General features: G+C 53.0%; 1 protein-coding gene across 1 annotated transcript; it reads left to right on the top strand.

The window, feature by feature from the left end:
- Positions 1-939: 939 nt before the first annotated feature.
- LTF (lactotransferrin) lies at positions 940-24,835 on the top strand. The gene is made up of 17 exons (XM_070391687.1): positions 940-1,038; positions 4,090-4,253; positions 4,932-5,040; positions 5,352-5,534; positions 5,822-5,969; positions 6,907-6,962; positions 10,215-10,393; positions 10,827-11,001; positions 11,867-12,021; positions 13,368-13,458; positions 15,687-15,734; positions 16,840-16,995; positions 17,510-17,651; positions 19,399-19,466; positions 21,506-21,690; positions 23,109-23,298; positions 24,603-24,835. Exons 1-17 carry the CDS (start codon positions 996-998, stop codon positions 24,635-24,637), a joined length of 2,127 nt encoding a protein of 708 aa, XP_070247788.1. The 5' UTR covers positions 940-995; the 3' UTR covers positions 24,638-24,835.

Raw genomic sequence — 24,835 nt, 5'->3', positions numbered from 1 at the left:
GGCTGGGCCATTTCCTGCAGACACAGCAGAAAGAGTCTGCCCTGTTGCCAAGCCCAGTCCTGCCTCCAGGGCACACCTTGAGTTCAGCCTCTTGGCTATGGCCCCGGGTGATCTGTGCTCCTGCCAATGCTGTACCAGACATAAGAGAGTCTGGAAGCCTCTGACCTCCCAAACCATCCTTTTCCTAATTTGCACTCAGAGATAGAGACATGGGTTGCGGCATTTCTTAATTCTTCTATGATCATGGATTGGTAGAGTGGAGCTGCTAACTTAGGTACAAAAGTGCTTCAGCGTCACTGAGAATTAGCCAATTTTGTATTTCTTCACTATTTTTGAAAGAGTTTATTGCAATTATTGATGAAAGCCACCCTTAGTGTTGCGATACTGTGTTTCCAAACAGTGAGAGACCCTGGACCTGTCACCCCAAACCCAGCTGGTGATTCCAGTGCCAAACCCCGGCCCCTCTCTGTGCCCGGAGAGCAGGATCCCTGATCAGGCCCACGCTCTGTGGCAGGCTCCCCGCCAGGGCGGAGGCCCCAAAGCTTCCTGGAGAGCCTCAAAGACTTGGGTGGGTCTGCGTCACAGTCAAGATGATCCACAAATGTTCACCGTGGGACCCCAGCTCTTGTCTCACCCTCTAGGAGGCACCGAGACCAGAGGGAGGACCAAACTCAGGGGCTGCGACTCCCCAGGGGAGTCATCAATCATCAGTGGGAGGCAGCACCAGGGCACACTTGCCAGGTGGCAGTGGGCTGGGCTTCCTCCTTCTCCTGGTGCCAAGCCCTGCCCAGGCATCTTTTCTTCTCCCTTGCCCCCTTTGTCCCCTCCCCTCCTGGGTTTCTCTGTCTCCAGGAACTTGGTCAGGGGGTGGGGCAGCCAGGGGGCACCTATTGGGCCACAGGACAAACCCATGATGTCAGCAAGCCCTACATAAAGGGCTGCTGAGCAGGCGCAGGTGGCAGAGCCTTCGCTGGAGCCACCTCAGGACCCCAGGCATGAAGCTCATCTTCTCCGCCCTGCTGTCCATCCTGGCCCTTGGTGAGTGTAGGGTCCTGGGGGCGAGCTCCACTGAGTGGGCATCCTGGTCTCTGTGCCCCATGAGGTGGGAGCCCCTGTCACTGTGCACCCCCAGGTGGGTGTCCTGGTTCCTGCGTCCTGCAGGGTTGGCACCCAGAGCCTGCAGTTGCCAGGGTTGCAGGGCTCCTTGGGGAGGAGCCGGAGCTAGCACTTCTGAACTGGTCCTGGGCAGCTTAGAGCTGCTCAGAGCTCCCCCAGTTCTATTCCAGCCTAGTGCAGCCTCCTCCAGGAAGTCTGCTGGGAGTGGTCTTCCTAAACCCTGTCCCATTTTGTCCTACCAGGACCTTTGATACCCAAGGTACTGTTACAGGCAGTTACATGGGAGGCAAATGAGACTCAGAGTGGATGAGTGACATGCCCAAGACACATAGCAGACCTGGGGCTCAAGATCCCAGCTCCTGCAAGGGCTGTGCTGACTTGGGCAAGGCAGAGCCTTTCTGAGCATCGGTTTCTTCATGTGAAGAATGGGCCAAACATCTTCCCACACAGCTGTGAGGGGCAGCAGCAGGGTGCCACCTGCTCAGTGGCAGGCACCTCCCCCCATCCGGGGGCAGGGGTGGTGGTCCAGACCTCCCAAGGAGACCTTTCTCAGAGGGCAGAGAGATAGATTTCTGGTTTCAGATGTGCCCAGACTAGAAGGGATGACATAGAAGGGACAAAACAATTGTTAGCTCTGTACCTAAACATCTGAAGCAATTTCTGGGGTGTCTGAGGGCACAGGCCAGTGATGGACATTAGTAATGTCCTGTCTGAGGGGCAGGGCTTCCTCAGTGAAGGGGAGGCTCCAGGCAGCAGCAGAAAGGGCTGTGATGGGCAGCACTGAGGCTGTGAGTGGGGGGGGGGGGGCGTGTCAGGGGGAAAGCCCCCCAGTTCCACGCCAGCCCAATGCAGCCTCCTCTGGGACATCTGCTGGGAGGAGTAATTAGCAGCAGTGAACTTATGTCCCCAACCTAGGGAGCACGGTGCCCCCGTCTCTGCCTTCTGGTCCCCTTCTCCACACTCCTTCCCATGAGTGCTAGGCATCCCTCTCTTCTCTAAGGCGGGATTGGGCCTGGCCAGGACCAGCTGCTCAGGGCCAACTCCCTTCTGCTCCCTTATCTGTGGCCTGCTGGGGGCCGACGGGGGCGGGGTGGGGGGTGGGGGTGGGGGGCGGCGCCCTGGAGAGGCTGAGAGGCAGGAAGCCTTGCTTTCCCGGATGTGGCCATGGGCCACAGGCCAGGCTTTGGCTCAAGTGCACCCATTGTCACTGGAATCTTTGGTTGTCTTGGTCCCTGAGCCTTGGGAGCCACAAGTCTCCTACACACCCTCCCCGGTGCCTCAAACACCTCGGGGCTGACTGTGCAGGGTTGGCTCACGAGTGGGGGAGGCAGAGGGCACATCCAAAGGGGAAGGGGCTTATGCAACCAGGTGTTTTTGTTTCTAACAGCTTTACTGGGTGCATTTTACATCGCACGAAATTCTCCTGTGTCAGTGATTGGTAGCAGTGCTACCAGGTGGGGGAACCATCACTGCAAACCCGATGAGAACATTTCTATCCCCTTCCTCATGACCATCCATTCTCATTCCCACCCCGGCATCAGGTGGCCACTAGTCTACTTTCTGTTCCTATACATTTGCCTTTTATGGACGGTTCATACGAGTGGCATCAAACAATAGGTGGTCTCCTGTGTCTGGAACCCTCCACCTAGCATAAACAAGGCACATTGATATTGTGCCCATCAGTTATTCCTTTTTTGTTTTTGTTTTTAAATACATTTTATTGATTTTTTACAGAGAGGAGGGGAGAGGGATAGAGAGTTAGAAACATCGATGAGAGAGAAACATCGATCAGCTGCCACCTGCACACCCCCTACTGGGTATGTGCCCGCAACCAAGGTACATGCCCTTGACCGGAATCGAATTTGGGACCATTGAGTCCGCAGGCCGACGCTCTATCCACTGAGCCAAACCGGTTCAGGCTCAGTCATTCCTTTTTATTGCCAATTCCATAGTATGGATGTGGACGTCCAGGTTGTTTTCACTTTTTGGCTCTTCTGAGTAATGCTGCGTTGAATATTCATGCAGGAGTCTTTATGTGGACATCTGTTTTCATTTCTTCGGGGAATGTATCGGGCCAACACTCTAACCAACTGAGCTACCTGGCCAGGGACCTGGGTGGCTTGTAAGAGCTGTGAGCAAACCTGGTGCAGCCTTCTCCCCAGTTGCATAGATGGTAGCCACCAAGGCAGGCTGGGCAGGAGAAGCAGCCTCAGTGGGGGCACCCCGACCTATTTGGTCCACCATTTACTGCAGCTACTGCCAAGGAGTCAGGTGTCTTGTCCTTAGCTCCCTGGGCATCCCCTGGGGAGATGCTTATAGACACGACAGTCTAGAGCAGTGGTTCTCAACCTTCTGGCCCTTTAAATACAGTTCCTCATGTTGTGACCCCCAACCATAAAATTATTTTCGTTGCTACTTCATAACTGTAATGTTGCTACTGTTATGAATTGTAATGTAAATATCTGACATGCAGGATGGTCTTAGGCGACCCCTGTGAAAGGTTGGGAACCGCTGCTCTCGAGGGACCTGGATTCTAGGCTGGACTTGGCCGCTGCTGAGCAGCCAGCCACTCAGCCTCCTCAAGAGCCAGTTTCCACACGAGGAGCAGGAAGCCCTTCCTGCTCACCTCACAAGTGCAGGTGGGACCAGGCAGGTGGGAGAACCCCATCCACGGACGCAAGGGATCATCACTTTTCTAGGGTGGGAAACGTGTCAGTCACAGGAAGGAAAGAACCCAGAGCTTCTGAAGGTCTCCTTGAGTTCACCGAGCACCAGCCCTCTCTCTGGCCAGGACAGCGCGCTTACTAGGCCAGAGAGGCCTCCACCGGAGGCGAGAGGCCTGCCTTAGAGGCAGAGTGGAGAGGGAAGGGGCGGAGCGGGAGAGATGGCAGAGTCTGGAAAAGTCCGTCGGAGGGTAAGGCAGTCTCTTCTGTGGGCAGTGGCTGAACCCTTATTCCTTGGCCTTTCTCCCAGGACTGTGTCTGGCCGCCCCTAGGAAGAGCGTTAGATGGTGCACCATCTCACCAGCCGAGACAACAAAATGCTTCGCATTCCAGCGGAATATGAGAAGAGTGGGTGGGCCCTCCATCTCCTGCATAAGGAAAACCTCCTACACGGACTGTATCCAGGCCATCGCGGTAAGTCAGCGCCATATGCTGGGTAAGACCAAGTTAATGGGAGGGGAGGGGAGGGGAGGGGAGGGGAGGGAAGAGAAGAGAAGGGAGGGGAAGGGAAAAGCATGGGATAAAATGAAAAACTGTGCTCTCCCCTCCTCCCTCTGCTTTTCTTCCTGGGCGCTTGTCAGTTGGGCGCGGGCCTCTCTCATAGGACGTGACACTATTTTGAATGCAGAGATCCACATTCTACAGTGGAGAGACCATGTGTGTGGGGAGCCTGGGATCTCAGCATAAATTGTTTCTGTGTCTCTTTTTTTAATTAAAATGTATAAACCACTGTGAGGGGTGTGCTCACCAGAGTTATGCAGGGTGCGGCAAACGTAGGTTTACAGTTGTTCATATGGAAAAGAATCCAATAGTTAATAAATAATAACACAAGAGTAAACTCTGTGTCTCATGTACTCACAACTGTAAACCTACGTCTGCCCCACCCTGTACAGGTGGGTGGGCACCTGCCAGCCTCAAGGGTTAAAGCAGTTGGGCTGGTGCCCGTTTGTCCCAAAAGAGGGCCTCTCGGCTCGTGCCACCTGACCCTTCGGAAGGTCCTTCCAGCCCCAGAACCTTCTGGCATCCTGCGACCCACTTGCCTGCATGAGGGCGGGTTCGCTCCTGAAGCTGGTCTGGCCGCTTTGCTTTCAGGCAAACAAGGCAGATGCTGTGACCTTGGACGGCGGGCTGGTGTATGAGGCCGGCCTGGAACCCTACAAGCTGCGGCCTGTAGCAGCCGAGGTCTACGGGACGGAAGAGAGTGAGTTCCCCCTGGAACCCAGAGCTGGGGTGGCCGTGGCCGTGGCCTTGGCCCTGGGCTCTGTGGAGTTAGAGTGGATGAATGGCCTCAGTGGGGCATTGGACAGCATCACACTTGAAGGCACAGAGACCCCGGGTGCTTGGGGCCAGAGGTGACCCATTGCGGGAGGACACCGGCTGCTCCCCGGGGGTCAGGACAGGCTTTGGGTAGCTCTGCACCCGGAGAAACTGCAGCTCCAGGCCCCTCCCACCAGGGGCTCCTCTCCCTTGGGTCCTGGCCATGAGCATTCCATTCTCCCTGGCCCTTTGCAGAGCCCCAGACCCACTATTACGCTGTGGCTGTAGCGAAGAAGGGCAGCAACTTCCAGCTGAACCAGATGGGAGGCGTGAAGTCCTGCCACACCGGCCTGAACAGGTCCGCCGGCTGGAACATCCCCATGGGCGTGCTTCGTCCGTTCCTGAACTGGGAAGGCCCCCCCACGCACCTTCAGGAAGGTGAGGTGGCTGGGGGCTGGTGGTGATCGCAGGCAGGGAGGGGTCTCTACACACACACAGCTACTTTGGGACCACACGGGTGAGTGTGCAGGTGACTCCAAGGTTAACCTGGCGGGCTCGCTGCCCCAGCTGCCCTGGGGAACTCGTGTCTGAACTCAGAACCTCACAAGAGAGGCGACAGGTCCGCAGGGGTGGAGGGAGGGGCTGCCCACGAGGAGCACACGGGAGGGGAGGCTGGCTGTGGCCAGGGCTGCCTCCCACACTGGTCTGTTTCTCTGTATCCACAGCTGCGGCCAACTTCTTCTCGGCCAGCTGTGTGCCCTGTGCGGACGGGAGACAGTACCCCAATCTGTGTCGCCTGTGCGCGGGGACAGGGCAGAACAAATGTGCCTGCTCCTCCCAGGAGCCCTACTTTGGCTACTCCGGTGCCTTCAAGTGAGTGAGACTCTCTTCTTCTCCCCAGTGGCCCTAGTGCCACAGGTCCTCAGGCCAGGAGGCCTTTTCTGTGGCCTCAGGTAGAGCTCAGCCTGCCACGGGGACCGGAGAGGAGGTGCAGTGCAGACAGAGAAACGGTGTACAAGGAGGGTGCTGACTTTGCCCAGCACATGCTCCCCTCACCCCTACTCCAGCCGGGGAGCAAACAGTCCCTCAGCAGTGGCCGCCTGGTCTCTCCAGAGAACCGTGAATCTGGCTTTGACCTTGTGTTGTCCTGGCTTCCGCCTGCTGACTTATGTCCTCTCCCACGGATGGACGGGCGGGCTGAAGGAGTGTTATCATGAGACAGCAGCCAGTCCCAGGCTCCCGGCTGGGCAGGATGGCGGGCTGTCCGGGCTGATGTTAGTCTATCCTACCTGGGCACCCCCTGCACCCCCCTCCAAAGCTTGGAGACAGCGAACCCTGCCCAATGGACTCCCTGCGCCTTTCTGCCCCCACGCTGAGGCTGACACTGACAGCGCCCCCCCATCCTCCCCCCAGCCTCTGGGACTCAGGCAGTTTTGCAGAGGGAGGCCTCCCTGCCTCTCTACTGGCCAGGGCTCACTTGCCCACTCAGTCTTGGGAGAAAGAACCACATGGCCAAGGATACTGAGACTTTATCCTCTGGTGTAGAGGCTTCAAACTTCTCTTTTATGTAGAAAGACAAGGTTTTGCCCTCTTGGTTCTTAAGGCGAATGGTGGGGGCCTCTGGCCAGTACCTGAGTCCTTCCTCCTCAGATTCTACCTGGAGGGGGCCCCTGCTGCCTTCTCAGTCAGGGTGTCCCACAGCCCCCGAGCTCTGCCCTCGAGGAGCAGCACCCACGAAGAAAGCCCTGTTTTAGGGGCACGAGGAAGAAGCCGCTCCGGGCTGACCCTCCTGTGCCTTCTCATTTCACAGGTGTCTGAAAGATGGGGCTGGAGACGTGGCTTTTGTCAAAGACAGTACACTGTTCGGTAAGAGCAGAGAGAGGAGCTGCCTTGGGGACCGGAGAGGAGGTGCAGTGCAGACAAACGGTGCTGCCTCCTTTTCTTTTATCTTATCACTAGAGGCCCAGTGCACGAAATTTGTGCATGGGCAGGGTCCCTAGGCCTGGCCTGCAATCAGGGCGATCAGGTTCCCTGCCTCCTGCGCTGCGCCCCCCCCCCCCCCCCCCCCCCCGCCCTCGCCTCTTCCTTTCCTCGCTCCCTCAGTGCCCCGCTGCTGCTGGTCACCTGCCATGTTTCACGTCGCCCCCTCGGGGTCAGTGCACATCATAACTAGCAATAGAACTCCCGGTCTTGCGGTTGAACTCCCGAGGGGACACTTTGCATATTGGCCTTTTATATATATAGATAATTCTAAACACTAAGCTAATTAGATTCCTCAATTCCTGGCACACTGTTTTTAAAAAATATATATTTTTTTATTGATTTCAGAGAGGAAGGGAGAGGGAGAGAGAAAGAGAAACATCAATGATGGGAGAGAATCATTGACCTGCTGCCTTCTGCATACCCCACACTGGGAATTGAGTCTGCAATCTGGGCATGTGCCCTGACCTGGAATTGACTGTGACCTCCTGGTTCATAGGTCCACGCTCAACCACTGAGCCACCTTGGCTGGGCTCATGGCACACTCTTATTAAGGTTCCCCACAGAGCACAGCTCTTATTTTATGTAATTTCATAGTTTATACAATCAGTTTTCTTTAGATCGGTGTCTACTGCCTTTCTCTTCCCCTCACACACTCCTTGCCAAGGAGCTTGATACGTGCCCTCCCAGATGTACGTGGTCTTGTAAATGTCCAGGGCCCATTGGGTTCCTGGGTTCTAAGCTCACAGATGTTTTATTGAGCACAAGAACCCTCATTACTGAGCATTAGAAGTCATGCTGCTGCCAAGGTTTCCCATCTAGCACTTTGGTCTAGACATTTCTCTATGCTGTTGTACAAATGCCTAGTGGTTCTAACTGCTGATGGATGCTCCATGGAACCCATCCACCAGGGTTTCTTATCTATCACCTTAGTGATGGCCTGGGTCATCCTGTCCTTCCCTTTACCACAGAGAGCTCCGCGACTCATGCCTTTATGTGTGTCCTCTTACTGTCTTGTTAGAGAGTGCCCTGAGGGAGCACACACTGAAGCATAGTAGCTGGGTATGCACCAATGACACATTGTACCCAGGAACACTGGGGACAGACCCATGACATTCTCTCCAAGATCTCCCGAGATAGATACACTACACTCACTGAGGACCTCAGGAGACAGGCCCCTCACACTCACTCATGACCTCAGGACCTCAGGAGACAGGCCCACCACACTCACTCAGGACCTCCAGACACAGGCCCAACACACTCACCCAGGAGCTCCAGACACAGGCCCGTCACACTCACCCAGGACCTCCAGAGACAGGTCCACCACACTCACCCAGGAGCTCCAGACACAGGCCCGTCACACTCACCCAGGACCTCCAGACACAGGCCCACCACACTCACCCAGGACCTCCCCAGACACAGGCCCGTCACACTCACCCAGGACCTCCAGACACAGGCCCATCACACTCACCCAGGAGCTCCAGACACAGGCCCACCACACTCACCCAGGACCTCCAGACACAGGCCCGTCACACTCACCCAGGACCTCCAGAGACAGGTCCACCACACTCACTCAGGACCTCCAGACACAGGCCCATCACACTCACCCAGGACCTCCAGACACAGGCCCGTCACACTCACCCAGGAGCTCCAGACACAGGCCCGTCACACTCACCCAGGACCTCCAGACACAGGCCCGTCACACTCACCCAGGACCTCCAGACACAGGCCCGCCACACTCACCCAGGACCTCCAGACACAGGCCCGTCACACTCACCCAGGACCTCCCCAGAGACAGGCCCACCACACTCACCCAGGACCTCCCCAGACACAGGCCCACCACACTCACCCAGGACCTCCCCAGAGACAGGCCCACCACACTCACTCAGGACCTCCAGACACAGGCCCATCACACTCACCCAGGACCTCCAGACACAGGCCCATCACACTCACCCAGGACCTCCAGAGACAGGCCCGTCACACTCACCCAGGACCTCCAGAGACAGGTCCACCACACTCACTCAGGACCTCCAGACACAGGCCCATCACACTCACCCAGGACCTCCAGACACAGGCCCATCACACTCACCCAGGAGCTCCAGACACAGGCCCGTCACACTCACCCAGGACCTCCAGACACAGGCCCGTCACACTCACCCAGGACCTCCAGACACAGGCCCGCCACACTCACCCAGGACCTCCAGACACAGGCCCACCACACTCACCCAGGACCTCCCCAGAGACAGGCCCACCACACTCACCCAGGACCTCCCCAGACACAGGCCCACCACACTCACCCAGGACCTCCCCAGAGACAGGCCCACCACACTCACTCAGGACCTCCAGACACAGGCCCATCACACTCACCCAGGACCTCCAGACACAGGCCCATCACACTCACCCAGGACCTCCAGACACAGGCCCATCACACTCACCCAGGACCTCCAGAGACAGGCCCATCACACTCACCTAGGACCTCCAGACACAGGCCCACCATATTCCATCCATTTTTATTCTTTGTAGGGATGTGGGTAAGGCAGCACCCCCCGGCTGGTCCCTTGGTTTGTCTCCATCACATGACCCTTTTCTAGGTGGGGTTGCCATGGAAACAGATGATGTCTGGCTCAGCTTCCTTGGTTCACCAGCACCAGCACAGCCCATATGATCCACTCAGAGCATCACTGGGCCGGGCCCTAAGGCTGGCTGGGCACTGAGGATCCCCTTTCTGAGTGTTCTAGACTCTAGAACAGCCGTGGGCAAACTACGGCCCGCAGGCAGGATCTGGCCCATTTGAAATGAATAAAACTAAAAAAAAAAAAAAAAAGACTGTACCCTTTTATGTAATGATGTTTACTTTGAATTTATATTAGTTCACACAAACACTCCATCCATGCTTTTGTTCCGGCCCTCCGGTCCAGTTTAAGAACCCATTGTGGCCCTTGAGTCAAAAAGTTTGCCCACCCCTGCTCTAGAATCTAGAGCAATCCACTGTCTCTTTCAGAACCCCCAATTTTGTCAACTGTGTAAAATATCTCTTCCAGCTCAAATTCCATGGGGAGAGAGGAATTGGGGCTCATGATTTTGCCTGGAGTAGGCTCCTCTGGATCCTCCAACCCCCTCCTCTCCTCTTTTCCCCAGAGAACCTGCCAGACAAGGCTGAGAGAGACCAGTATGAGCTGCTCTGCCTAGACAATACTCGGAAGTCAGTGGATGACTTCAAGGAGTGCTACCTGGCCCAGGTTCCTTCTCATGCTGTTGTGGCCCGAAGTGAGGATGGCAAGGAGGACTTGATCTGGAGGCTTCTCAACAAGGCACAGGTATCCACACTCCTGCTGGGATTTGATGCCAGAGGTTCCTTCCTCCCCTAACTCCCTGCCCTTCTAGAAGCCCCTCTGTAGCCTCACTGGCCAGGCATGTCCAGTGGGCTGCCCTCTGGATAGCAGCAGCTACGAAGCCCCTCCAGCACTACTGACCAACAGTGTCTCATGGGCTGGGGCAAAGCTGGGAGGACAATGCAACCTTCTCAGGACCCCAAGGTGCTTGGACCCCAGCAACACCCTAAAGAATAAGCTGTGAGCTTATTCTGGGAGCTATGTCACAGAAATGGCCTGAGCCCCTTACAGGAGGAAGGCAACCAAGCTTCCTGCTCTCAGAATCACCCCTAAGTTCCAGATACTCTTTTTCATCGTTGTGGTTTTGTTTCTTTCTTACTTACTGCGACATCAGCAATTCTATGTTGTCCTTAACTAGGAGAAGTTTGGAAAAGGCAAATTGTCGGCATTCCAGCTCTTCAGCTCCCCTCGTGGGCAGAAGGACCTGCTGTTCAAAGATAATGCGCTCGGGTTTTTGAGGATCCCCTCGAAGATAGACGCTGGGCTGTACCTCGGTTCCAACTACATCACTGCCCTCAAGGGCCTGAAGGAAAGTGAGTGAGGGCTGGCTGGTGCGGGTGGGGAGCCACAGCTGAGTCCCTGGGGAGAGCGCCTCACACCCCCTGGAGTGGTCACTACCCCATGTCCCAGCCACTGGAGGTCTCCGCCGTGGTAGGTTTGATGCAGGTGCAAGTGTCTCTGCCAACCAAGTGAGAGCGTTTCAATGTGTGGGAGTGACTCCGAAAGAACGTGTCAGCCCGTGATTAATGCCCCCATGTGTCCCTGTGCACGTCAGCCTCCCCAGCCCTGACAGAAAAGTCAGTCTGCCTCCTATGGGGTGAGCAAACTGAAGGGCCAAGAGAGCCGGGCCCCCCTGGGGTGAAGCCGGAGGCCTGGTGCGCACTGCCCTGTGCCTGGGCTCTGGGCCTGGCTGGGGAGACCACAGTGGGCCCGCTCAGTCGTGGTTCTTTCCCCACTGGGGGGCTTGGCGTGGAGTGTGGGTGAACCCAGAGATGACTGCCAGCCTTAGGCGAGGTCAGAGCTGGGTTCAGGGTCCCCTAGGCCATCTCGGGGGAGCTGTCCCTGTCTCTGAGTTCTGGAGCTTTTATCCTGTGGGACTGAGATATTAGGCAAGTCGTTACACTAAGGAGTGAAGGGTGGATTAGAAGCCAGGAGAGGAATGGGACCGAGAAACAAGGTGAGGAGGGAACCGCCGGGAAGGGGCTGGGCGCTGACAGTGGAGGGGGCGAGGTAGATGCCCGGAGACTCTTCCATCTGGAAGTAGGATTGGTCCGCACCCACGGGAAGGCCAAGCAGGAAGGGTGCTCAGAGTGGAGCCCGGGCCCCAGGGAGGTTGGCAGCGTGGGGTGTCCTTGGCCAGGCTCAGGGCCCCTGTTGATGCTGTGTCCCTCCGGGCAGCGTCCGCGGAGGTGGAGGCGCGGCGCGCACGGGTCGTGTGGTGTGCGGTGGGCCCCGAGGAGCAGCGCAAGTGCCAGCAGTGGAGCAGCCAGAGCAATGGGACAGTGGCCTGTGCCACCGCCGCCACCACCGAGGACTGCATCGCCCTGGTCCTGGTAAGGCTGCTGCTGTGGGAGCCTGTGTGGCCTGCGGGTGGGGCAGTGGGCTCCGGAGGATTCCCCAGGTCCTGGGCATCTGTTTAGAAGTGATTGGGCGCTAAGAGGCACTGTGGTGAGGGTAGGCAGGGGGCACCCGGGGCGGGGGTCTCCTCCAGCCCAGCACACAGAGTGCAAACAGGCACAGCTTTCTGTCAGAAAACTGTATATTGTGGGGTTGCCACTCTTCTGATGATAAGAACAACGCACAATCATTGCAGGTAGTTTGGAAAAGATGGAAAGGTATGATGTAAAATAATTAAAGAGAAACCAGCTGTGACTCACACAGAGAGACACCACCGCTGAAGTTGGGGTACTTTCCCACCCAGGACTTCCGGGGGCCCCGATGCCTGGGCTGGCCACAGCACCGGCTCATATCTGTCAGGTGCTACTTGCATCCTGTTCACTTAATGGTATATCACAGCCACGTCACGTGAATATATAGTCTTTGAAAACACTTCTGAAAGAAATGACTTCAGGGTATCTCTTATGGGGATGTGGCCTGGTCGTGACCCTATTCCTCTTTGTCCCCTTATTTTGTTGTTACAATAACCCCGTGATGCCTTTCCTTGAATAGAAATCTTCATACACGTCTCCAGTTACTTTTTTTTTAATTTTTAAAAAACATATTGATTTTTTACAGAGAGGAAGGGAGAGGGATAGAGAGTTAGAAACATCGATGAGAGAGAAACATCGATCAGCTGCCTCCTGCACACCCCCTACTGGGGATGTGCCCACAACCAAGGTACATGCCCTTGACCGGAATCGAACCCGGGACCCTTCAGTCCGCAGGCCAGTGCTCTATCCACTGAGCCAAACCAGTTAGGGCTCCAGTTACTTTTAATATTGTTGCAAGCAAATTATTACTGGGTCAAAGAGGGCGCGTGGGACCCTGATGACTCCCTGCTCCCACGCACATTCTTCCTGCCGAGAGCCAATGTTATTAGAAATCGCAGCTCATTTGTCCATCAACTTCGGTGCAGCCCTTGGAGTGTAGTCAGCTGGTCCCATCTGTCTCCTGCGGGAGTGAGGCTGTGCAGGAGGCTGTCCTAAGGGCACTCCAGGGCACAGAGGGCTTGTTCAGGGGATGGAGGGCAAGTGCGGCCTGTGCAGGCTCTTTCCAGTGGAAGTGACAGCAGGAAAGGTCGGTGGCTGGCTGAGGATTAGCAGCGCTTACGGCATGCCCTTTGGGTGCTCGGTTCAAACACTCCCGCCTCTTTCTGCTGCTTTCCTGGGACAGCTGCCATCAAGCCAGGCAGGACACAAGTGGCCTTGCCCTGATGCCGCAGAGTTGCTTGTCTTTGCAGAAAGGAGAAGCTGACGCCATGAGCTTGGACGGAGGATTCATCTACATCGCGGGCAAATGTGGTTTGGTGCCTGTGCTGGCAGAGAGCCAAAGTAAGTGTGTGTGTGGGGGTGTCCTCTCTGGTTTATTCCCCCTGGGCCATGGGCTGGGGGAGTGGAGGAGCCACCCCACTCTGTGGGTCCAGGTGGAGGCACTGAGAAGGATGGATACATTCAAACAGGAGAATCAGGGAAAGAGTGAACACAAGGGCCGTGTTCTCCACAGAGCCAAGGTTCCTCTTCGTAATTCAAAAAATTATGATGTGGCCCAGTAATTCCCCCGTGGGGTCAAAGGGTGCCTAAGTATAAGTTGAGTGTCGACCTATGAACCAGGAGGTCATGGTTCAATTCCCGGTCAGGGCACATGCCTGGGTTTTGGGCTGGATCCCCAGTAAGGGAGGTGCGGGAGGCAGCCAATCCATGATTCTCTCATCATTAATGTTTCTCTCTCTCTCTCCTTCTCCCTTCCTCTCTGAAATCTATAAAAAAAATTAGTTTAATGTATTTTAATAGCAAACTTACAGGAATATCACAGAAAACAGACAACATTAAATGCATGTACTTGCATGTAGGGCAATCAGTCAGAAAATATAGTGAATGGATGGGATCTACTGCATGATTCCGTTAGTTGCCATTAGTAAGAAATGGACATGTTTAAAAAAAAATCCAAATACTGGCATTGTCCAGAAAAATTTAACAGGCTTATTTATATTGTTATAAAGTTGAACTGCTGAAACTTGTTTACTGAAGCATTTTTACATGCATTGATGCTTTATGTCCCCACTTTATATTTAAGAAATTTGCACATAAATGAAAATAGAAAAACGGCAATACCTAATTTCTGTCCCCTGTTTTCCACTTGCAGTATTATACTTAGGTACCTTTTGATCCCATGGGGAATGGCAGAGAATGTAACATTCAGAACTACCAATAACAGGAAAAAGAGAAAAATTTTTTTAAAGAATGAAATGTTTTTTTTATCATAGCATATTCTTTTGTTTTATTTTGTTTTGTTAATACTCACCCAAGGATATTTTTCCATTTACTTTTAGAGAGAGTGGAAGGGAGAGAGAGACAGAGAGAAACATCAATGTGAGAAAGACACATTAATTGTCTCCTGTACCTTCCAGGGCCAGGGAACTTGCAACCAAGGTACATGCCCTTGACTGGAATCGAACCCGGGACCGTTTAGTCCGAGGGCTGATGCTCTATCCACTGAGCCAAACCGGCTAGGGCCATAGCATATCCTCCTCGTATGCAGCATGCTAGATGGATGTCTTTTGACACATGGATAGCACACAGGTTGGTGTCTTCAAAAAGCCCAACCAGGTAGACCTCATGCCTCCTGCAGAGCACCAACAGCTGCACCCTGGGAGCACAGATCTGGTTTGAAGTCCTGAGCAATTTCTCGCATTAGATTCTGGAAGGGAAGTTTGTGAATCGGAAGTTCAGTGAACTTCTGATAACGACCAATTGCACTCAGTGCTGGGGGACCAGGCCTGTAACGATGCAGTTTCTTCACCACACCAGTAGAGGGCGCACTCTCACCAGCAGCTTTGGTAGCCAGTTGCTTTCTAGGTGCTTTACCACCAGTGGATTTGCAGGCAGTCTGCTTTTTATGAGCTGTGGTATAGAGACCTCTTCACTTACCCACTTCTCCTTCGGCTGGAGCTGGCACTGGCCTTAGAGAGCAACGTTTTTGGAAATATTTCAGGAAAGTATAATATGCATACAGAAAAGTGCACATAAGTGTACAACTCCATGGCATTTCACACTGGTGCATCCCCCGGCGCTAGTGCCCAGATCAAGACACAGCAAGTTTCACAAGTCCCTGTGTGCCCTCCTGTCACCAGCCCCCTTACTCCAGTGAGGGTATCGACTCCTGACCTCCCAGGGCACGGATCAGTTCTGTTTATTTTTGAACTTTATATAAAAGGAGCTGCACTGCGCATGCTGTTTTATCTCTTGCTCAGTGTTATGCTTGTGCTGTTCCTCCTTGTGGTGCGTGGTGTAGACTATTGTCTTGCATGGTAGTCTATGGTGTGGCTCTACCGCTGATATTTATCCACCTGGGTCATTCCCAGTCGGTGGCGCCTGTGAATAGCGCTGCTTGGGAACATCCGAGTCTGTGTCTGTGGTGAACACATGGGTGCAGCTCTGCTGCCTGGAGCCACTGGGACAGTCTCTTCGCATTCAAGTCTGCACTGTTGAGATTTAAAAGTTTGCAACTTCTCAATACGTCAGAGCGTTTCACGACGTTTTGCTTGTCTTTCTTCTTTCAGAATCCGAAGAGAGCGGTAACTCGGATTGTGTGAATAGACCAGTGGAAGGTGAGTTGGAATAGGTCATTTCCAGGGTCAAGGGTAAGTTCTTGTTGCTGGAGGAAGAGGTGGCAGGAACTTTAAAAAACTCACAGAAAGAAACGCAGCCAAAGTTCTTGTGAAGATGCAAGTAATTCGTAGACAATTACAACGGATGTTAGATTGACCTTTGCACTTGGCAGAGAACTTGCAAAGTTTCTCATTGCGTCCTGGCCACGTGGGAGGTGAGCTGTTCCATCTCCATCTCCTATGGATGAGAAACAGTGGCTCAGAGAGTCTCCTGATCTCACTCACAGGCCTAGACATTGATGCTATGGCAGCTCCCGTCCCTTGTGCTAATGCCCTGCTCTGCACACCAGCCCCACCTGCCCGCCCAGAGCTGGTGCTGGCTCAGCTTCGGAGGAGCTGTGCGCTGTCCACAGTGGGAGTCTGTCAGGTGCACCCTGGCAGGAGGAGGACTGACAGCGCAGGACTCAGCACAGGGCGGTCCAGACAGCTAAGCCTGGTGGCCGCCATCGCTCTGGCCCAGTGCATATTGCATTTGGTGATTTATGCACCATTGGGGTCATGCTAGACCAGTGGTTCTCAACCTTCTGGCCCTTTAAATACAGTTCCTCATGTTGTGACCCAACCATAACATTATTTTCGTTGCTACTTCATAACTGTAATCTTGCTACTGTTATGAATCATAATGTAAATATCTGATATGCAGGATGGTCTTAGGCGACCCCTGTGAAAGGGTCGTTCGACCGCCAAAGGGGTTGCGACCCACAGGTTGTGAACCGCTGTGCTAGACGTTCAGTGTTTGTTGCTTTAGTAGCTCACATTTAAAGGTGAGTTTCTGGTTTATAACTCAGGGACAGGGTGTGGCTGGTCAAGGATGTCCCCAGCAATCACAGAAAGAATCAGCTTTTCTTACTGTCTCATTTCATAGCCCAAAGGACAGCAGCGTAAGCCTTTGTGGTCCACCTAACAATGTGGTACCTGCGGGGGAGGGGGAGGAAGCATTGCTGATGAAGCTTCTTGACCAGCCTCGGTCTGAGGTGCAGACAGCTGCACCAGCGTCCATCTGCCAGGCCCCTGGAGATGAAGACTTGCTCTTCTCTCGTCCAAGGGTATCGAGCTGTGGCGGTTGTCAAGAAATCAAATGCTGGCTTCACCTGGAATTCTCTGAGAGGCAAGAAGTCCTGCCACACCGCCGTGGGCAGGACTGCAGGCTGGAACATCCCCATGGGTCTGCTCTTCAACCAGACAGGCTCCTGCAAATTTGGTAAGGAGCCCGGAGGGAGGAGGGCGGGCCACCCTGGGAACCTCAAGGAAGGAGGGGGTGGGGATTGGCAGGCCTACAGCCTGTATGGGTGTCAGCAAGTTCTCCACGTGGCTGCCTCGCAGTCCGGATGCACTGAATGGTTCTCTGCACACCTGCCCCGCCCACCCCACTCCGAGGTAACTCACTGGACTCTCAGTCCGTTTCTCTGCACATGGCCAAGTTCATCAGTGCAGTCCCCAGCTCAAGGCTTGGCCATGGGACCCTCTGTGTGTCCCATCATAGACTCCTCCCCAGCCCCAGGCCGATTTCCTGCCCCTGCCTGCAGTCCGAAGCCTTTTCCGATTTCCGGTGGGCCCCGGATTGGTGGTGACACGTCACTGCTTGTGACAGTGGCTGTGTTCTCTCTGTCCTGGGCACTAGAATGAGCCTGACCCAGGCTGCATGCCCTGCTAGGTGAAGGCGTGGGCGTGAAGTCAGGTAGGAAGAGCTGACTTCCCATGTGCCTTTCCCACAGATGAATTCTTCAGTCAGAGCTGTGCCCCCGGGTCCGACCCGAACTCCAACCTCTGCGCGCTGTGTATTGGCAACGAAGCGGGCCAGAACAAGTGTGCCCCCAATAGCAATGAGAGATACTACAGCTACACTGGGGCTTTCCGGTGAGTGCCCCCAGGAGAGGGCCTGTGCCTCATCCTCCAGCATCTTGGCACTGCGTTCTCAGGGGCCAGATGTGGCCTGTCACAGAGAGCCAGGGGCTACCTTGGGGGTCTGCTGATGGGCTGTCCCCCCCATACTCACCACCCCGGACGTGGGGGCTGGCACTGGGCAGTCTGACCTCAGCTCTGCTGGGCTCCTCCTTGTGGCCTGGAGCCAAAGTCAACCTCAGGCGCCCTCAATGGCCTCATCCTCAAAGTCAAATGGATAGAGCCCGTGGGACCTTAAGTCCTATCTACAGTTCGAATTTATGGGGAAGAATCATTTTTCACAGCCACCACTCTCTCCCCCACGCTAGATCCTCATGCTTCCCATTTCACTTTTCTCTTTGATTTTGGCCTGAGAGATGGCAGAGAGAAAAAGTAGCATTGCAGGGCTATTCTCCACTAGTTAAGTGGAAAATAACAACAACAAAAAAGGTTTTCAGAATGATAACCACGTAGTTATTTACAGTGATGATCCACAACCCACCTCTGCAATCCCATTCATGATGATTCTCAGTGTCACTTACTACATTAGGGGTTTGGAAGGCCCAGTCCTTCTCTCCATTCACCACAACATGAAGAACTGTATTAAAGGGTTGTGGCATTAGGAAGGTTGAGAACCACTGTTCCAATAATATATTTCACCAGCAGGTGGCATCATGCATCTGTGAGCAGCATGGGTCAAAGGGTGGTCTTGGAACTTTTTAGTATAAATTCAGTAGCCTTCTCTCCAGGAATGGGAGGATATAAAAGTAGCTTTTATTATATTGTCTCTGTACCCCCCCGGGTGTGATTGCATTGGTCTCCATATCTCCTGACATTTCTCCAAGTCTGCAGTGCTCTCTGGCTGCTTGTCCGTATTTAAAGAGAGAAGCACCAGAGTGGACTGTTAGCTCTGCATCAGCTGCCACATCTTGGCGAGTATGGGCCTCACTGTTGGGCAGTTGGTTTGTGTCATTTCACTGTGGAACATCTAAGTGTCAGATCCTATAGGCATCTTCTTTGAGTTGATCATATTTTCCTTGGGAGCCTGGGAGAGGTAAGCAGCTATGAATGAACCTTCCAAGATATAGTTTTCACTCCATTCCATGATTTCAGCATTGGGCCTCTGCCCTCAACTGGGTTTGGTTCTCTAGTCCATAGTGTTGTTCAGGTTCAATCTCCATGGTGAACAAACTTTCAGTCTCCTGCCAGGGTGAGGAGGAGCTGCACGGGCTAAGAGGGCGCCTACCCTGCACCTATGTCAGCTCTCTTCACTCTTGTTCTCAGTCCCTTTCAATGGTGTTTCTAGTTGTCGAGCCTTTCTGGAGTTCGCCATGCACATCAGCTTTTTTTCTGGGCTTCCCCCACTTCCAACTTACGTTACAGCTGTTTATTGCTCTGCTGGGTCAATCACTGCTCACCCACTTGCTCTCTAACTTCCAAATGTTGTCATTATCTTCTCTCTTTCTCTCCTTGTGCTCTTCTCTCCTGTCAGCTTAAAACTTTTAAAAAAATCTCATAAATATCATTTTATTGGGACTTTAGGAGGTGGGAAGCTATACATATGTGTTCAATCTTCTATTTTAAACCTAAAATTCCTGGAAATATTTTGTCTTTATCTTTTTTATGTTTACTTCAATGTTTTGAAATGTTTATTGCAAATATTTATGAAAAGTCTGATAGTTTCTCTTCTCCGGAACTGAGTTTCTTTTCTGGACCATGTTAGGTGCCTGGCGGAGAATGCGGGAGACGTTGCATTTGTGAAAGATGCCACTGTCCTGGAGAACACGAATGGTAAGCGGAGTTTCCCTTTCCCCTTCGGAGCAGAGTCTCTGGCATCACAGCGCCTCCTACTTGTCATATTTGCAGCTGGGAAGATGTACAGGTTTCCAGACTTTAAGTTAACTTGGAAATTTTTTACTTTGGTAATGTCTATAGGTGTCACATTGATTTTTAAAAATATATTTTATTGATTTTTTTACAGAGAGGAAGGGAGAGGGATAGAGTTAGAAACATCGATGAGAGAGAAACATCCATCAGCTGCCTCCTGCACACCCCCTACTGGGGATGTGCCCGAAACCAAGGTACACGCCCTTAACTGGAATCGAACCTGGGACCCTTGAGTTTGCAGGCTGACACTCTAGCTACTGAGCCAGACCGGTTAGGGCATGTCACATTGATTTTAACCCCCCACACCTCTCTCTCTCTCTCTCTCTCTCTCTCTCTCTCTCTCTCTCTCTCACACACACACACACACACACACACACATACACATACCAGCAATGCTCAGTAGCAAATGTCTCCTGGCTTTGTCTAGACATCCACAGAAACACACCATCTGCCTGAATGTGGATGATACTACAAAAAAAAAAAAAAAATCAAACATATGCAAATGAAACTTCCCTTCATACAAGGAAGTAGGGACCTTCATTCAGCCCCGTGTGAGTCACTGTCTGGAAACTCCTTGGGAGTAAATGGGGACAAAATCACAGGCAGATGCAGATGACAGAAGATAGTCTATCAGATGACGTTGAATAATCACTCTCCTGACCTCTAGATGGAAAGCATAATGACCAAATTCGAGAGTCCAGAGTGCACCCCTCTCCTCAGTCCCAATCAGCTTCCCCACCCCTCCTGCTCAGCAGGTGCCTTCCCATTTCATCCCCTGAGAAAGAACGGCCCCAGCTTTCTGCCCTCCTCCTTCAAAGACATCAACAGTCACAGCCACTCCTTCCTCCTCACATCCCTTGGGAGAGGGGTCAAGGCCAGACATGTAAACTTAGAATGACCCAATATCAAATGGACAAAGACAAGAGAATGGATGGAGTGTTTTCTTGAGGGGGGATGGCAGGAGAGTAGCAGAGGCCTGAACATGAACCCACACTTGCATGCACACAGACATGCATGCGATTCCATTTAGAATTTATGAACCATTCATCTAAGTGGTCTCCAGGGATCAGATGTCAGGTTTAATTTTAAACTTCTGTAGGATTTTACAACTGTATTTTATTGGGACTGACCAAATATATTTGAGAAACCCTTAGACATTCCTTCTTTTCTCAGGCTACACTAAGAGCGTCTGAATATGAAAGGAAAGAGGAAACAATTTGTTCTTGAACATAAACCAGCTATTTTTTTTCTGGAACTCACTGGAAAATATGGCACTGATAGAGGGTTTTCTTCTTAGAAACTAAAAAAAAAAATTTAACAACTTTGCCCGGCCAGCATGGCTCAGTGGTTGAGTGTTGACCTATGAACCAGTAGATCACGGTTTGATTCCCAGTCAGGGCACATGCCTGGTTGCAGGCTCGATCCTCAGTAGGGGACATGCAGGAGGCAGCCATTGATGATTCTCTCTCATCATTAATATTTCTTTCTCTCTCTCCTTTTCCCTTCCCTCTCTGAAATCAATAAACAACATTTTAAAACATTTAACAGCTTTATTGACATACAATTCACATACTATAAACCCACCCATTCAGAGTGGACAGTTCAGTGGTCTCCAGTGCAGTCACTTCCCCTCTCTCTCTCTCAGAGCTGGCAGCACCCATCCACGTTGTCTCCCTATGTTGGCCTATTCTGGACATTTCACATAAATTTCATCCTACAATAAATGGCCTTTTGTATGTTGTGATGTGTATCAGTACTACCCTCCCTTTCATGGCTGACTTCTATTTCATTGTATGGACACAGCATTAATATGTGTTTGACAGCGCTTTCTTCTCTCCCCTTCACATCACCACAACCCCAGGGGTTGCATTTCAAGAGGCCAGTAGATGGCGACACCCACCCAGAAGGCCCCTTGGACTGATGTCACCTTCTTCTTTCCCCAGGAAAGGGCACTGAGGATTGGGCTAAGGATTTGAGGCTGGAAGACTTCGAGCTCTTGTGCCTCAATGGCACCCGGAAGCCTGTGACTGAGGCTAAGAACTGCTACCTCGCCAAGGCCCCAAATCATGCTGTGGTATCTCGGAGAGATAAGGTGGAGCACCTGGAGCAGGTGCTGCTCGACCAGCAGGTATGCACTACCAGGGCCCCCTACCCTTTCTCAGCTGCATGGGCTCTGTCAGGTGGGCAACCGCAGAGCTGGGTCAACCAGCCCATGCCAAGCCTTTCTCTCCAGTCCCCCTGCCTGAAGTTGGTGAGAGTATTTGCTTCAGGCCACAGGGCTGCCCAGAGTCTCCATGAAAACTGTCCTGGGATTTCTAGGACTGACCTAACTTTTGCTCTCAGTCTCCTGCCCCTGGCCTTGAGCTCACTGCCCGCCTGGCTCAGTCGCTTCTTTAGTTCTTTAGGCAAAGAGGGTGGCTACTGAGCCTTCCTCCCCCAACTAGGTAGATTGGCTTAGTCAATGCTCCCTGAATCTGGGCCAACTGAGCAATGTCTAGACAAGGCCACTGCATTTGTCATCTTCAAAAGCAGCTCACCCAGAACTTCGGTAGCTTTGAGGCCGTCTCTGAGAGTGGTGTGAAGGACATCCTACCACTTCCTTACAGTCTGCCATCTCTATTAGAACTCCTAGTTTTGTATTAAAACATCATGCCCAGCCGGTGTGGCTCAGTGGTTGAGTGTTGACCTATGAACCAGGAGGTCATGGTTTGATTCCAGGTCAGGGCCCATGGCCAGGTTGCAGGCTCGATCCCCAGTGGGAGGTGTTCAGAGGCAGCCAATCAATGATTCTCTCTCATTGTTGATGTTTCTATCTCTTTCTCCCTCTTTCTTCCTCTCTGAAATCAATAACTATATATATATAGTTATTTCTCTCTAAAATCAATAAAAAAACAAAAACAAACAAACAAACAAAAAACCCATCGCATCTCCAGGTGCACTTTAAAGATAGGGGCCCTGAAATGGTACCCATAGCCATAATAAGAGGCATTATGGAGCCCTCATGGTGGCGTCCGCACTGGTGCTGGTAAGAGGTCTGCTGTCGATGAGATGCTTGGTGTCCCAGCTCAGCCCTGCGGGAGGTCTGGGTGTGGAGGAGGAACTGTGGCCCAGGGAGGCCAAGTGCCCTGCCAAGGCAATGGCCTGTGGGGGGCAGATGATGTCCAGTGCAGACTGCCTCTCCGGGTGAGCTGGCCAGTTAGAAGGCTGCTGGGGACCGACATTTGGGGCAGATCCCCCAAACCCTCAGCTGTCACTTAGTCACCCCTAACAAGTTCTAGGGAAAGAGGCCACAGATTAGGAAGGAAGGAGAGGTGGCAGGAGGCGAGATCAGAGAGGTCGAAGGCCTGGGAGCTGCCCTGGGTGGGTCTGCCACCTGGGGCCCAGGCAGCAGGAGGGCGTTGGTCAGGGAACGAGTCCGGAACTGAGCTCCTTTTGGCCATGTTTGTCCCAGGGCTGATCCTGGCAGGAAGGGTGTCCTTGGTCTCCCTAATGCAGATACTCACCTGCTGTCCTCGCTCCTCACGTGCTGTCTGCCCTTTGACACAGGCTAGGTTTGGAAGAAAGGGACGTGACTGCCCAGGCACGTTTTGCTTGTTCCAGTCGGAAACCAAAAACCTTCTTTTCAATGACAACACCGAGTGTCTGGCCAACCTCCAAGGCAAAACGACGTATGAGAAATATTTGGGAGCAGAGTACGTCACGGCCGTTGGGAATCTGAGACAATGCTCCACCTCCCGTAAGTGCACTGTCGGTGACATCTCCCAGAAACCACCATGGGGGAAGGTCAAGGTTGGCGGGCCAAGCAGGACCCTCGGAGGGAAGATGGGTATAAAAATGTTAAGGCAACAGAATGCCTCTATGCCTCAGCAAGTTACAACCTCATTGTAACTTGAGAGAAATGGAGACTAAAATAAAGCAGGAGATAATATGTGAAATTTTATCATTCTGATAGTGACGGCCATGCAGCTTTTAGAAACTGACCATGTTATTCAGTAAAATGAAATGTGTGTGTATGTATGTATATGTGTATGTATGTAGACACATATGTATTGAGAAAGGGCAAATTCCGGTGTCTAGACAGTTACCCCAAATACCAACTATAGAGAATACAAATGCTCAAAATAGCATTTTAGCCAGAAATATGTACTGACAATAATTCAATCCTTTAAAAAACATTAAGAAGACACTGCAAAGCACTGGGAGGCTCCAGACAATGATTCTGAGGTTCTGTGGCCCCAGGTCATCCAGAGTCAGAGGCATCCGATGGGGGTGGGGTGGGGGGCGGGGGCTGGCCCACGGGTGGGGGTAGGACCAAGAATCTCCGTATCAGTGGCTCTCAACTCGAGAGATTTTGCCCTTGAGGGGACACTTGGCAGTGCCGGGAGATAGTTTTGATTCTCATAGCTTAGGGGGCGCTGCTGGTACCCGTGTGTAGAAGCCAGGGATGCTACTAAAGAGCATAGAACAACCCTCACAGCAGAAGTCCCAGCTGCAAATCGGGTGCCAAGGAGGAGAGCCCTGCTCTCGCTCAGCCGAGGTCTCGGGGAACTGAACTGTGCTGCCCGTGTTTCTAGGCAACATTCAGAGAAACGCAGCGGGAGGGCCGTTCATGCGAGTAGCCGCCTCACGGTCGCATAGACTGCACCCCCCGAGGGCAGGGCCGGTCTGTCCAGGCTGAACCCTCGGCACTTAGCACGGTGGCTCATGTGTGAGTGAATGAGTGAATGAGCAGTGCACACGGTTGCACACATCTGCACACAGAGGATGCACATTCCTGCAGTCAGGGAACCATCAATGTCGGTGAGAGACAAGCTGGGTGGGGGTCGTGTCACTCAGGCCAGAGCAGGGAATGGCCCAGGCTGGGGAGGCCACAGCTGCCATGTGCTGCCGTGGGCCGTGGGGAAATGTGAGTAGAGCAAGCATGACTAACGGTGGTGGGAAAAGGGCGGAAGAAAGCCTCTGTTTTAGTATCCTCCTTGATTGATGTCTTGATTACAAAAGAAATCAGTGTCTGAATCTCCTGCTTGTTTGTGCCCACAGCACTTCTGGAAGCCTGTGCCTTCCTGAGGCGGTAAAACCCAAGAAGATGGCCCAGTCCCACAGGGAGCCTCGGCCCTCCCGTGGCTGGCACCGCCGCCCCCGCCCCCCCCACCTCCCCAGGCCCCCGGGGCCTCTTCTCCCTTCCCCCGGGCAGTGTGCTACTCACACCTGTTTCCACAATTCCCTGCTGTCATCCTCACAAGAAATAAAACCAGAAATGCTGTTGATTTCCA

Source organism: Myotis yumanensis, unplaced genomic scaffold (assembly GCF_028538775.1).
Source record: "Myotis yumanensis isolate MYYU_CA2020_CCGP unplaced genomic scaffold, mMyoYum1.0.hap1 SCAF_14, whole genome shotgun sequence".
Lineage (NCBI taxonomy): Eukaryota > Metazoa > Chordata > Mammalia > Chiroptera > Vespertilionidae > Myotis > Myotis yumanensis.
This window is presented reverse-complemented; position numbering and strand designations above follow the sequence as displayed.